The sequence below is a fragment of the Phacochoerus africanus genome, chromosome 4 (genome assembly GCF_016906955.1).
Source record: "Phacochoerus africanus isolate WHEZ1 chromosome 4, ROS_Pafr_v1, whole genome shotgun sequence".
Taxonomy (NCBI): domain Eukaryota; kingdom Metazoa; phylum Chordata; class Mammalia; order Artiodactyla; family Suidae; genus Phacochoerus; species Phacochoerus africanus.
Window position 1 is genome coordinate 92142907 of NC_062547.1, and position 14013 is coordinate 92156919.

Here is a 14013-nt window from a genome sequence, read left to right on the forward strand (position 1 = left end):
CCGACTAGGAACCATGAGGTTGCAGGTTCGATCCCTGGCCTCGCTCAGTGGGCTAAGGATCCGGCGTTGCTGTGAGCTGTAATGTAGATGGCAGATGCGGCTTGGATCTGGCGTTGCTGTGGCTATGGTGTAGGCCAGCGGCTACAGCACCAATTAGACAGACCCCTAGCCTGGGAACCTCCATATGCCACAGGTGTGGCCCTAGAAAAGACAAAAAAAAAAAAAGTCCCCTTCTCTGTAGGAATGGAGACGTTCATGCCCTGTACTTTGTACTTATACATAAAGTATTTATTATAGTAGTAATTGCAGCATTCTTATGTACAGTTTGTTGATGTTAGTTGTTTCCTTCAGTAATAAAGAGCAAAGTTACCCAAGGCTTTTCTTCAATGTACCAGTAAACTAGTTATAATATTAAAAAGAGATGGGCTAAATTTAATTTAAAAACTACTAGTTACATTAGATGAGTTTAACCACTGTCATATTTATAATATTACAATATTAAATTTGTTTATTTTTCATATTTATAATGTTAAATAGTTTATTTTTTCAGAGATTTTTACGTTGGATAGATGACACTGTTACTTATGGTCTCACATAAGAATTCTGGCTTACATCCTTTTCACTGAACATGTCCATTTACTCTCAGGACATTCCAACTTGCCTAGTGGAAGTACCTAGTCTTTTTTCCTCCTTTACAATAACACATTTTGGAAATGGCAAAATCACATGTTACAACAAATGTGGCTCCTAAGTACATGGATTTATAACTATAATCTATTTTGTTTGTGCTTATAAAGGTAAGTTTCTGGGTCTCTAATGTGAAGGTAGGCTTGATCAGTTTAAAATGTACATTACAAATTCTAAAGCAGTCATTAAAATAACAACAAAAAGTATAGCAAATAGTCAACAAATTAACACAATAGAATTACTAAAAAATTAAATTAATTCGAAAGAAAGATGAAAGTAGAAGAAAATGAAAGAAAAGATGAGCTAGGAAATAAATAGCAAGATGGTAGATTTAAATACAATTACTTCAGTGCTCATATAAAATATAAATGGGCTAAATGCTTCAGGTAAAAAGCAGAGATAGTTGAATTGCAAAAACAGAAACTCAACTATATGCTGTGTAGAAGTGCATTTCTAATATAAAGTCAAAATAGTTAAACGTAAGAGAATGGAAAAGACATATACTACTGTTTTACTAATCAAAAGCAAGTTGGAGTATCTGAATAGCAGCAAAGTAGGTTGCAGAGAAAAAATATAACCAGGAATTTTAAAAAGTCATTTTCTAAAGATAAAAGGGTTATGTGATTTAGAGGACATAACAGTCCTAAGTGTTCATATATCTTTTAATAGAGTTTCAAAATACATGCAGCAAATACTGCTATAACTGCCAGGAGAAATAGAGGAATCAACAGTTAGAGTTGTAGATTTTAACATTGCTTCCTTTATAATTGATGGCACAAGTAGATAGAAAATCAGTGAGGATATAGAAAACCGGACCAACACTATCATTTGGCCAACTTGACACAAACACTTAAAATATATTTAAAATATTATATATATATATATATATATAAAATATTTCAGACTGAAATATTGCACTAACAAATGTGTAACCTATCAATTTAGGAAATTTAAAAAAATTTCACAAATAATCACTGAATCATATGCTTAATATCAATGGCAACAAAGATGTGCTTTACTAGTACAATGGCTTATACCTCTTCCTTAAATCAGCCTATGCAAGGATTTTGGTATTATAGATGCGCCTTTTCAGTGAATATTACACATAGATTATAGATGAAAATACTTATCTGAAAATTAATTCCAAGCACTGTATAACTTATGAAGTTAAAAATTTCATCATATGGAATATATTTGCATTCTTCTTGCATCAAAATGCCTACTATAAAAGGTGGAAACAACTAAATTAGTTACTTCCTATAAATTATAGCAGATACTTGTCTACAGCTAAAAAAAATTGAAGATATTTTTATAAGATATCCAAAATTCATTCAAAGGTGTAACTGATTATAAAACATGCCATTATTTTATGTTCTTCTAGAAAGTAGTAAGGGCTTCCAATTGAATTCTGACATTGAGCTATACCAATTTCTGAGATGTCGAAGTGCTATATGTGTGTGTGTTTTGAGATGTTAAGTAAATGTGTTTGTCCTGAGATGCTAAATGGTTGTGTACTGAGATGTTAAAAGGTAAACAGGTGTGGCTTTTGTAATCTAACCTAAATAACTTTTGGGCAAACTGAATTCAAATGTTGTAGACTCACTGAAATGGACATTCCAGTCTTAGTATTTCCAGGAAAATTTAAATCCTCTACCTCACATACCTGCAGAAAGACATTCCCATCCTTTCTACTGGTTAATAATACAATAATAGTAAGGGAATAAAAGGGTTACATAAAATTAAAAAAAATCATTATTAACTCAGAAATGTTTAACGCACATGAAAGTATATTTTTTTCCCAAAAATCACTGAACTGAGAGACTTTGTTTCTGTTGATGTCTTCAGGAAGCTACGGTTCTTTGCACAAAGACTAAGCAACAAATTCATTCAATTTCATTAATCTAAGCCCACATTTTAACATCTGATCCAATTAGTTATTGATATCACCCTCCAGAACTTTTATTCTCTAGGACATTTAAAGAGTAGATACTATAAAAAGATGTTCAATACAGTAACAACTTTTAGAAAAACATGTAGCAATTATATGTGTAGAAGTTTAGGTGCATTGATATGCACTGATCATTATAATATTAAAATACAGATTAAACAGGTCAAAAAAATTAAACAAACCCATGCATTAAAATGCAATCAAGGAAACTGAGCAGAGAAACATCCCTATTTTAATTTCAACGAGCTAGTATAATAAGCAAACCTGTTTATGTCTATAATTATAATCCTATAATCCTAGTTATCAAAACAATCAAGGAAGCAAAAATGTGCAATAACGTACCATCCACTTCTGCATCTGCAGGATGACTTACCTTATCTTTTCTTTGCTTTTCATCCTGGTATATTGTCCAGTGCTCTCCATCATTGCTGTAAGCTAGTTTGTAGGAGCCTACAAACTGCACGTGACCAAAATCTTTAGCTCCTTGTGTAATAATGCCAGTCACTTTGGTAGGAACCAGAAGATCCACCTAAGAAAAAGAAAAGGTATAATTTAAATGCTGCAGCAGAGTCCGTTATAAATACACAGTTCTCTTGAATCCAGGAGATTAAGAAATATCTAAGTTAAAGCCAAAAATCTACTTGATTATTTGTATTTATAAACAGATGACTGACTCTATTATTGGCTTGTAGTTTTGACTGTCCTACTGGCACCTAGTTTTAAACCTAAACAACCATTTTGAGCATTTTAAAATAAAATGATGGTAGAGTTCCTGCTGTGGTGCAATAGGATCAGCAGTGTCTCCGGAGTGCTGGGACACAGGTTTGACGTCCTGTCCAGCACAGTGGTTAAGGATTGGGTGTTGCCACAGCTGCAACACCAACTATGGCTTTGGCCCAGAGTGGCCAAAAAATAAAAAAAAATAATAAAATACCACACAATAAAATAAAACGATGGGTTATGTCAAACTACCAATCAATTTTATATTAAACTGATTCATCTAGTGTGAGGTTTTTGTGTAACTGAGATAGTACAGAACTGGCAAGACTGACCTTGAAACTAATCATTATCTCCCAGGGCTTGTGCTTATAATTCAATTTCTGACTTTACTGGTCAATTCAATAATAATAAAAATAAAATTGCAGCTGTGTACATATCAGGAACAAGAGTAATATTTGATGTTCCATAATTAAATAGGAAATATAAAGTCAACCCTGTTTCCATGAATTTTAAGCAGTTCAGTAACATATAATGAAAAAATAGTAATCATTGTCCAATGAAAATCCTTTTTCAGAAAACTACAATCCTAAAAGTGTTGAATAGGAAGTCAAATATTCTTCATGAATAAAAGAGAATTAAAACATGCATTCCAGACTTGTGGGATCTGTGATCATAATGTGCTCATTCTTGCAAAATATATATTAAAGAGCCTAAGGCTCATGGTGATTTAGTAAGCATTAGAGTCATCAACTGCAAAATTGAAACACAAAAGATAGGGATTTTCATCAAAGAAGAATATATAATACTGACTAGTGTAGTATTTTCCCTCTTTGTTCTCTAATGCATGTGTCTTTTTCTTAAATTTTATGATGCTAATTAAAAGAAAAATTATAGGAAACTTTGTTTTTCATGTGGACAATTCTTAAAAGGCCTTTACCATTTGTTGTATTAATGTTCCTTGATCTATAGCTTCCTCTTTTCTGACAATAGCCACCTACTTCCTATGACTAAATGCCCTGCAACATCCTTGATTTTATCATTTTCAACTGTCATGACCCCATGTGTGACCTTGGTGGCTTTCAACCACTATGACCTTTTGTTTCTATTTCAGGTTCTTCATCCTGAGAGATGTTTGTAGCCACAAATAGACAGTCATGGGTCAGACACAGGCCAGGAAGGAGAAAAGGGATCTAGGGAGAATGTACTGAATAGACCATACTGAGTGATGTAGATGCTCATCAATAAATAGATGAAAAAAGTTCCCAATGTTTCATAGCCTAGGAGTGTATTTCTTAAAAAATTCAAATGGGCTTTTTGCCCACTTTTTGGAACATTTGTTAAAGACATTTTGCTCAAGTTGGACAGTGGATTGAGACAGAAAACTACCTGTAATGCTTTATTAAAATATTCTAGAAAGTTATAAAAAAATTATAAAATATTTTATTGTCAGAATTTTCCAAACATGTATTATGTCATCTAAGATGTCTTGGGTGTCCAGCAGCAATGCAGCCTGGCAAACTATGATATCCTGGGAAGAAAACTTGCTGCTTTCCTATATGTCTTGATTCTGCTTAACACTCTTGTATGGTATGGTATTATCTCCACTTTAGAGGGAACAGATGCCTAGGGAGTTAACATAACATGGCATGTGACCCAAAGATAAACAATAAAGGGAGGATTTCAGATTCAAATGCAAGTGTTTGATTCGAAATTCCACCACAAATACGAATTCCCACTGGATGATTTATTCCCATTCTCTGTGACCATCTCAGACATTTCTGAAGAATCTGAAAGCCTTTCTTACCACACTCATTGAACTTACAGCAACTCTAAGTCCCAAACAAAAACAATCCTGGCTTTACAATATTAGGGGAGCCCTGTCTTTCAACATGAATTTCCTCTCTGTTCTTTAGCTGTCTGGACTTAAAAATATGGATTGCTTTTGGTGTCCTAAATCCAAATCTAATTGCACAGAAACTTCTAGACATAACCGCTGGTCTTCAAAATGCTCTTACTGTTGCTGACACTCAATAAATGGGGGAAAAAAAATCTAACAGTACTCTGAGTCACTGTGCTGTCGTCAAGGCTATAAACACACAGGAACTCAAACTGTCACCAGGAATACAAACACCTCCAATGGAGACTTCACTGCCTAAACATCGATATGTCCTAAGCTAAGATGACCCAATGAGGGGTCTTATAATCTCTTTTTCTGTGGTATTTCTTAAAGTCAGCTGGCTTTCCTACTGGGTGGAGATGTTTTCTCCTTCAGTTGTGTGTCTTGGCTCTTTCTAACAGATCTGTTTTTTTTCTCCCACTCTAACTGCTCCCCTTCTCCAGCTTTTTTTTTTTTTTTGATTTGGAAATGTTTTTCTTTTTTGTTCCAGTTAACTCCTCGATTTAAATAGTCAGCAATCTGTTTCAAGCTGGATTTTGTCCTAAAATTTGCCACATTATAAACTTAGAAGACCAGGCCTAAGCAAAGCTTCTTTCAGTATAAAAATAATAAGCGTCCCACACTTAACATGAGGTTGCTGCAACAGGGATGTACAGATCTCACTCTGAGATACTGTGAAGGGACACGTCACTCTTGTGTTCAGCATGCAGGATTATCCCAGAAAAGCCCATTCTTCTGGACCTCTGCCTACCCTTGGCCTAGGACCACTCTGCCCTCTTGCAGCTTCTCTGAATTGAAGTTGTCCTGCAAACCTGCTTCTGTTATTTTAGACCCTCACTTCCTGAGATTTGGCTTGGATAGAGCAGGTTATTTAGGGTACAAAGCTGGCACATGGGTAGACATCTGGCTCAGTGCACTGCACTTCATGTCTGGATCTGTATTAAAAGTGCCTTACATGTAACAGTCTCTCAATAAAACTTTTGCTGAATTGAGCTGGAACTACTTCCCAAGTATGTTTTATGGACAAAACCCATCCATGCTAAAGATACTGCAATGTATCACTGCAGACAATGCTAGCTACTTTTCTCTTGTTTCTCTACGTGATGTTACTGGCCAAGGAAAGTGTCATAGTTGTAACAACGATTTTTACCGGGAAGGCAACTAATTAAAAATCCTCTCCAATTTCTGGGAATATGATTATGACAGCCAGCCTATTCTAGTGAAGCTGAATGATCTGGGTTCATAAATTGGCTCTACCTTTACTAGCTAAATGCCCTTGGGCAAGCTACTCTAACCTCTCTATAGTGCAATGCCCTCATCTGAAAAAATGAGGATAATATTAATTAAGAATCAGTTAATTTTATTGGATGTTGTGCATCTCCACTCAAATACTAAGATTATATTACAATAGGGAACTAGTTCTAAAATAATATTTAGAGAAAATTAGACTCCAAATAATAGCCACATTTCCTTTTAATGATAAGAGTGGAAAAAAAGGAGGATCTATAGAGAGAGAAGTTTAAGGATATACATAGAAGTAAAGAATGAAGTATTGCATGAGTGTTATGTAGGAATATGACTTTTTTTTTGTCATCAAACATCCCAAAATGTTCTAGCAAAGCATACATATTTCTAGAGTGTCTAAATCAGAAAAAGAATGTAGAAAAACTCAGAGCCTTTGTTTAAGAAAGGTCAAGGTAAACTATATTTCAGATAATCTGCTTAACACCCTGACGGGAGACAGGGCAGACCAAGGAAAGTCAGTTGATTTTCATGGAGATGTTCTTAAAGGGGTGAGGAAAATGAAAAGTGATACAGATAAGTGATGTGCAAGAAAAGTGAACAAAAAGACCGCAGAGATGTAACACAGAAATATGCAAAATACTCAAAAAGAGATTTACCATAGAAATACGCCTTTCAGGCGCATCAACAATGTTCTAGTTTTTACTTTTATGTTATTTCAGTTAAATATATCAGGATGACATGTTTTATAACTTCATGGAGCTTTGTAAAGTTAACACATTAAACAAAAATACTTTAAAGCCAATATAATTATCTATTTAAAAATTGAATTATAGGCAAAATATTTAGACATTTTGGTTTCAATAAAACATTTTTACTTGAAAAGCCATGAAATTACTGCATATAATCCTAGCTACATTTAAAGCACATGCTGGCATACTTTGTTTCATTGCACTTTGCAGGTATTGCGTTTCTTACAAATTGTAGTTTTTTGGCAACCCTGCCTTAAGCAAGGCTAACAGAGCCATTTTCCCAACAGCATTTGCTCACATTGTATCTCTTGTGTGACATTTTGTAATTCTTACAAGATTTCAAACTTTTCATTATTATCATATTCATTACAGCGATCTGTAATCAATGATCTTTGATGCTACTATTATGATTTGCTAAAGGCTCAGATGATTAGTAGTTTTTAGCAATAAAGTATTTTTTAACTAATATGCGGCATATTGTGTTTTGAGACATGACGCTATCACACAGTTAATAGAATACAGTATATAAACACAGCTTTTACATGCACTGGAAAACCAAAAAAAATCATGTTACTTGCTTTATTGCAATGGTTTGGAATTGACTTCACAGTATCTCCAAGTTATGCCTATAATTAATTATATTTGGCATTTGCACATTTTTGGTTATCATATATTGGTCACACTTTTCCTCATGTTTTCAGGCCTTCTAATTAATATGATCAACTCAGGATGAAATATTATCCAGCCCCTGTATCTGATATGATTTAGTATCCCTAAGATGATAGGTTCAACTACTATAAGATTATAGGTTACAATACAATAGAGGCCTGGGAATACACTTTTTCCAGCACCCATGATTGCATTCCTCCTCTTACTAAAAAAGTTTTAATTTCCAATAACATTTAAAAACATTTAAAGTAGCGATTACATTTCCCATATTGAATTTTAAAAATATGAACACTAATACAAAAAAAAAATCCCATAAAATAACCTTTCAAAGGAGAGAGGGAATATTCTGGGTTTTTCTGTTCTATGGTGTACCTTTTACATGTAAAACTGATCATAATACATGTATGGTGCTACAGTGCTATAAATAAGCCTTCTATGCTCAGGTGATCACTTAGGAGCATATTTTACAGAACACAAGGCATATTGTAGACATACCCAATATACAGGCATCATATGCTCTGGATTTAGGATTGAGATAATTCCCTATTTAACAATTACCTGCAATTATGATATGAACAACTGCATATGTCCACCTGAGCTGCACCCCATGATTGCTGTCAGCTCATGACTATTAACTTTTTAAAAGAATTTGTTTAGAGTTATGTAGGTAGTTAAAGTCTTTTTTTTTTCTTTTTTAGGGCTGCACTTGTGACCTACACCACAGCTCATGGAAACGTGGGATCCTTAACCCACTGGGTGAGGCCAGGGATTGAACCCACATCCTCATGGATACTCGTCCAGTAAGCAACCCATTGAGCCACAACAGGAACTCCTCAAGTGCATATTTTAACTAAGGGTGGAAGATAGCATAACTATGAACATTTTACATTTAATATTTTTATTTTAAAAATATTTCTCAATATTAAATACATGCCATGAAGAAAATTGAGAAATACAGAGATGATTAAAAAATAACTCCTTCTATGTAAAGAAATGGAAAGATATTCCATGTTCCTGGATTGGGAAAATCAATATTGTAAAAATGGCCATACTACCCAAAGCAATCTACAGATTCAATGCAATCCCTATCAAATTACCCAGGACATTTTTCACAGAAGTAGAACAAACAATACAAACATTTATATGGAACCACAAAAGACCGAGAATCACCAAAGCAATCCTGAGAAACAAAAACCAAGCAGGAGGCAGAACTCTCCCAGACTTCAAGAAATACTACAAAGTCACAGTCATCAAAACAGTGTGGTACTGGTATCAAAACAGACAGACCAATGGAACAGAATAGAGAATCCAGAAATAAACCCGGACACCTATGGTCAATTAATCTTTGACAAGGGAGGCAAGAACATCAAATGGGAAAAAGAAAGTCTCTTCAGCAAGCATTGCTGGGAAACCTGGACAGCTGCATGCAAAGCAATGAAACTAGAACACACCCTCACACCATGCACAAAAATAAACTCCAAATGGCTGAAAGACTTCAATATATGACAGGACACCATCAAACTCGTAGAAGAGAACATAGGCAAAACACTCTCTGACATCAACATCATGAATATTTTCTCAGGTCAGTCTCCCAAAGCAGTAGAAATTAGAGCAAAAATAAACCCATGGGACCTCATCAAACTGAAAAGCTTTTGCACAGCAAAGGAAACCAAAAAGAAAACAAAAAGACAACTTACAGAATGGGAGAAAACAGTTTCAAATGATGCAACCGACAAGGGCTTAATCTCTAGAATATGTAAACAACTTATACAACCCAACAGCAAAAAAGCCAATCAAGCAATGGAAAAATGGGCAAAAGACCTGAATAGACATTTCTCCAAAGAAGATATACAGATGGCCAACAAACACATGAAAAAATGCTCAACATCGCTGGTTATAAGAGAAATGCAAATCAAAACTACCATGAGATATCACCTCACACCAGTCAGAATGGCCATCATTAATAAATCCACAAATAACAAGTGCTGGAGGGGGTGTGGAGAAAAGGGAATCCTCCTACACTGTTGGTGGGAATGTAAACTGGTACAGCCACTATGGGGAACAGTATGGAGCTACCTTAGAAATCTATACATAGAACTTCCATATGACCCCGCAATCCCACTCTTGGGCATCTATCCGGACAAAACTCTACTTAAAAGAGACACGTGCACCCGCATGTTCATTGCAGCACTATTCACAATAGCCAAGACATGGAAACAACCCAAATGTCCATCGACAGATGATTGGATTCGGAAGATGTGGTATATATACACAATGGAATACTACTCAGCCATAAAAAAAAGAATGACATAATGCCATTTGCAGCAACATGGATGGACCTAGAGAATCTCATACTGAGTGAAATGAGCCAGAAAGACAAAGACAAATACCATAGGATATCACTTATAACTGGAAGCTAATATTCAGCACAAATGAACATCTCCTTAGAAAAGAAAATCATGGACTTGGAGAAGAGACTTGTGGCTGCCTGATGGGAGGGGGAGGGAGTGGGAGGGATCGGGAGCTTGGGCTTATCACACACAACTTAGAACAGATGTACAAGGAGATCCTGCTGAATAGCATTGAGAACTTTGTCTAGATACTCATGTTGCAACAGAAGAAAGGCCGGGGGAAAAACGTAAGTATAATATATACATGTAAGGATAACCTGACCCCTTTGCTGTACCGTGGGGAAAAAAAAAAGAAAAAAATAAAATTTCAATTTTAACCTGTAAAAAAAAACTCCTCTCACCACTAGGTACGGTCAATGCTTTTCATCCCCCATAAATGTGGATATTTTAGACAAATTTGTTGTATTTGGCATTTAAACAATATTATTGGTTACCAGGTGTTGGTTACACTTTTAGTCCATATTTGCTGTCCATTTATTCTTATTCTTAATATTTCACTAGAAATTCTCTGTCAATAAACTATTTTTAAGTCTTTTTTTCTTATCCTAACAAGCCATTTTAAGAATTTACCACAATCATTTTATTTACTGTAAAACATTTACTCCTCCCTGTATCCTTAAATTTTCTATTAAAATTAATACATTTATAAAATCCTAGTCTTTTCATTTGCTCACATATCTCATTTACATAGGATTAATTCATAGCATTTGGTCAAAGAATACGAAAATAGTTTTACTTTCTAAACATAACAGTAATAAACAGTTGTATTTCAGATGGTGTGAAGAGATAAAAAATCCAGATAAAATAAGCAAAACTCTATAATCCAGAGTTAATTCTTATTAACCTCTTTATATTCATATTTGCAGACATTTCTTATTTTCATATAGCTTCATGAAAACAAGCTCACAATATATATGTGGTTTTATAACTTGCATGTAAATATTTTTATATTTAAATAATAATAATACTTCGTAATGGCTTTGTATCACTCTTACAGATATACAAAGAAACATGAAAATTATTTGGCCAGTCTCCAATTAGTATTACTTTAATTTGTTTCCAATTCTTTTTCATCGATAAAAACCAATAGAACTCCTATGTGTTTTTATCTTTGCTCATTGCTTTTAGTCATGAAGGACCTGACATTGTTTCATTGTTTCATTTGTTTCAGAAAAATTGCATACTTTCCAGCTGTGATATATGATTTTTTTTTCTCTACACAGCCACTAATTCTGTTTCATGTCATTTTATATTTTTGATAATTTGAAAAATGTCATTTTTTACATTTAATGCACATAAATGGTGACAGTGGCATAATTTACATCCCCCTAATTGTTCAGTCTCACTAATAATATGTAGTACTATTAATGTCTTTTTAGTATCCTTTATCTGTTACCTCTGGAAGTAGAGATTTTCTTGTTGCTTTGTGGAATTATTTGGCTCCTGTTACATTTACATTTTTCTCCTGTTACATCCATATTGGCTCCTGTTACATTTATCTCATTTTTCCTAATTTGCTAGATTGTTTAATTTTTTTTGACATACAAGTTTTTAATTTTCCTATACACAAAGCTATCAATCACTCCTTTTGTGGTTGCATATCTTTGAATGTCTAAATTGACTTTCTACTTAGATTAGTTAATGATTTACATGTTTTCCTATAATTTCTTCTGGGTCTTCTAAGTTTTTTTCCTCCGTCCTTCCCCCCCAATTCCCTCCCTCCCTCCCTCCCCCCCTCTTCTCTTTCTTCTTTCCTTTTAACATGTAAATTATCTTGGCTTATGTATATATATGATGTGACATAAGGTTCATACTTAATTTTTTTTATAAAAACATAATTTTCTCAACACTTTTTGTAGAATAATCCATTTATTTTTTTGTTTTTGTTTCCCCCCTCCATCTGGTTGATAGTTAAAGGTCTGCCCTTTATTGTTGAAATTAATACTACAAATTATCATCATCATTATATACCAGGATGTCTTGGTGAGAGTATCTTTCACTGCTTTTGAATAGACTAAAGTGGAATCATTCAAGTTATAGACTCATTTGGGGGTGAGGGAGGTGTGCTCAAAAACTTTTCCTGTTTTATATTTTAAAATGTTGCTTCTGCTTCTTTTGGTGTCTCCTACGAGAAGGTCAATTATCTAAAAACTGGCTCTTTACTTCTGATTTTTCCTATTTATAATATTGTCCCATCCATCATTTAAAAAATATTATTTTCCTTTGTATTTTCAGGGTTTCTACATTTTGTCCTCAATATTATGGATTTTAGTTAATGGAATTTCTACTGCTAAATTTTTAAATTTCCTTGAAATGAATAATTTAAGATCTGTCCCTCATAATCTCAGCATTCATCTCATTCTCTTGCTCAAGGAGAAAATACCTTTATGTATATTCTAGTAATCTGTTGTTTCTGTCAAAATTTTTCCACTTTTACAGTTTTCTTCATACCTTTTAAATAATTTCTATCCTTCTCCATTTTTGCATATTTTAAAGTAAGCCCAATATAGTCCTGTTTTACTTTCCCTTACTTGAACAGAGAGAGAACAGTCCTGGTATTTGCCAGTACACTGGTCCTAAGTGTTCCCCATTGTTTCTCGTAATCTATCAGGCTGTCGTGTGAATTCTTTCTGACCTTCAGATAGCAACACCATCAAAGGCCTTGTTAACAGTGCCCAGCAGACATTTAGGCAATAGAGCTTAGCTGGTCTGAAGGATGAACCTGTCTTACTCTTTGCTGTTTATCCTCTAAATGCCAGAAAGTTAACTTATTTTCTTGATAATATAAAATCCAAAGCCTTCTCTCTACTATATGTAAAATCACAGTGGCAGCCAACTTGGTCTCTGTTGTTCACCAGTCACCTGGCAAACACAAGGGGTGTGTGTGTGTGTGTGTGTGTATGTTTTGAATGGAGGGTTTCATATTTTAGGATTCAGTGAGCTAACATGTAGCCAACATGTTTCCTATTCCACTTTACCAGGTTTGTGTTATGGGAAAAATAGGTGTGCTGGGACATTGGGAAGCAGAGTACTGTCTACAGCATGCAGGTTCTGGCTATAGTAAGGTGACTTCTTGGTCTTCAGTCCTATCAAATTGGAGATTAACAGATATACAAAGTACTATATATAAAAAAAGATAAATTGGAGATTTGATAGGAATTGCCAATGGGAGAAAATATTTGCAAATGATGCAACCAACAACGACTTAATTTCAAAAATATACAAATATCTCATAAAGCTCAATATCCAAAAACAAACAATCTGATCAAAAAAGGACAGAAGACCTAAATAGACATTTCTCCAAGGAAGACATAGAGACAGCCAAAGGCATATGAAAAATTCAATATCACTAATTGTTAGAGAAATGCAAATCAAAACTATAATGAAGTACCATATCACAACAATCAGATTGGCCATCATCAAAAACTCTAAAAATAGCAAATGCTGGAGACAGTGTGGAGTAAAAGGAACCCTCATACATTATTGGAAGGGATGTAAATTAGTGCAGCCATCATGTAGAACAGTATGGAGGTTCTTTAAATTCCAAAAACAGAGTTACTATACGATCTGCAATCCCACTCCTGGGTATCCCTCTGGAGAAAACTATAATTTTAAAATACGTTTTAAAATGTTTTCAGCAGTACTATTTATAAGAACCCCAATGTTCTCAGCAGTACTATTTATAAT

At 34.3% G+C, this 14013-nt stretch overlaps 1 protein-coding gene across 2 annotated transcripts in view; it reads right to left on the bottom strand.

Moving 5' to 3' along the window:
* Window positions 1-14013, bottom strand: part of EDIL3 (EGF like repeats and discoidin domains 3) — a 438462-nt gene that overhangs the window by 27322 nt on the left and 397127 nt on the right. For both annotated transcript variants that reach the window (XM_047778233.1, XM_047778232.1), the window contains one exon: window positions 3009-3164. In XM_047778233.1, the coding sequence (XP_047634189.1) occupies window positions 3009-3164 (156 nt within the window). The remainder of the gene's footprint in view (window positions 1-3008; window positions 3165-14013) is intronic.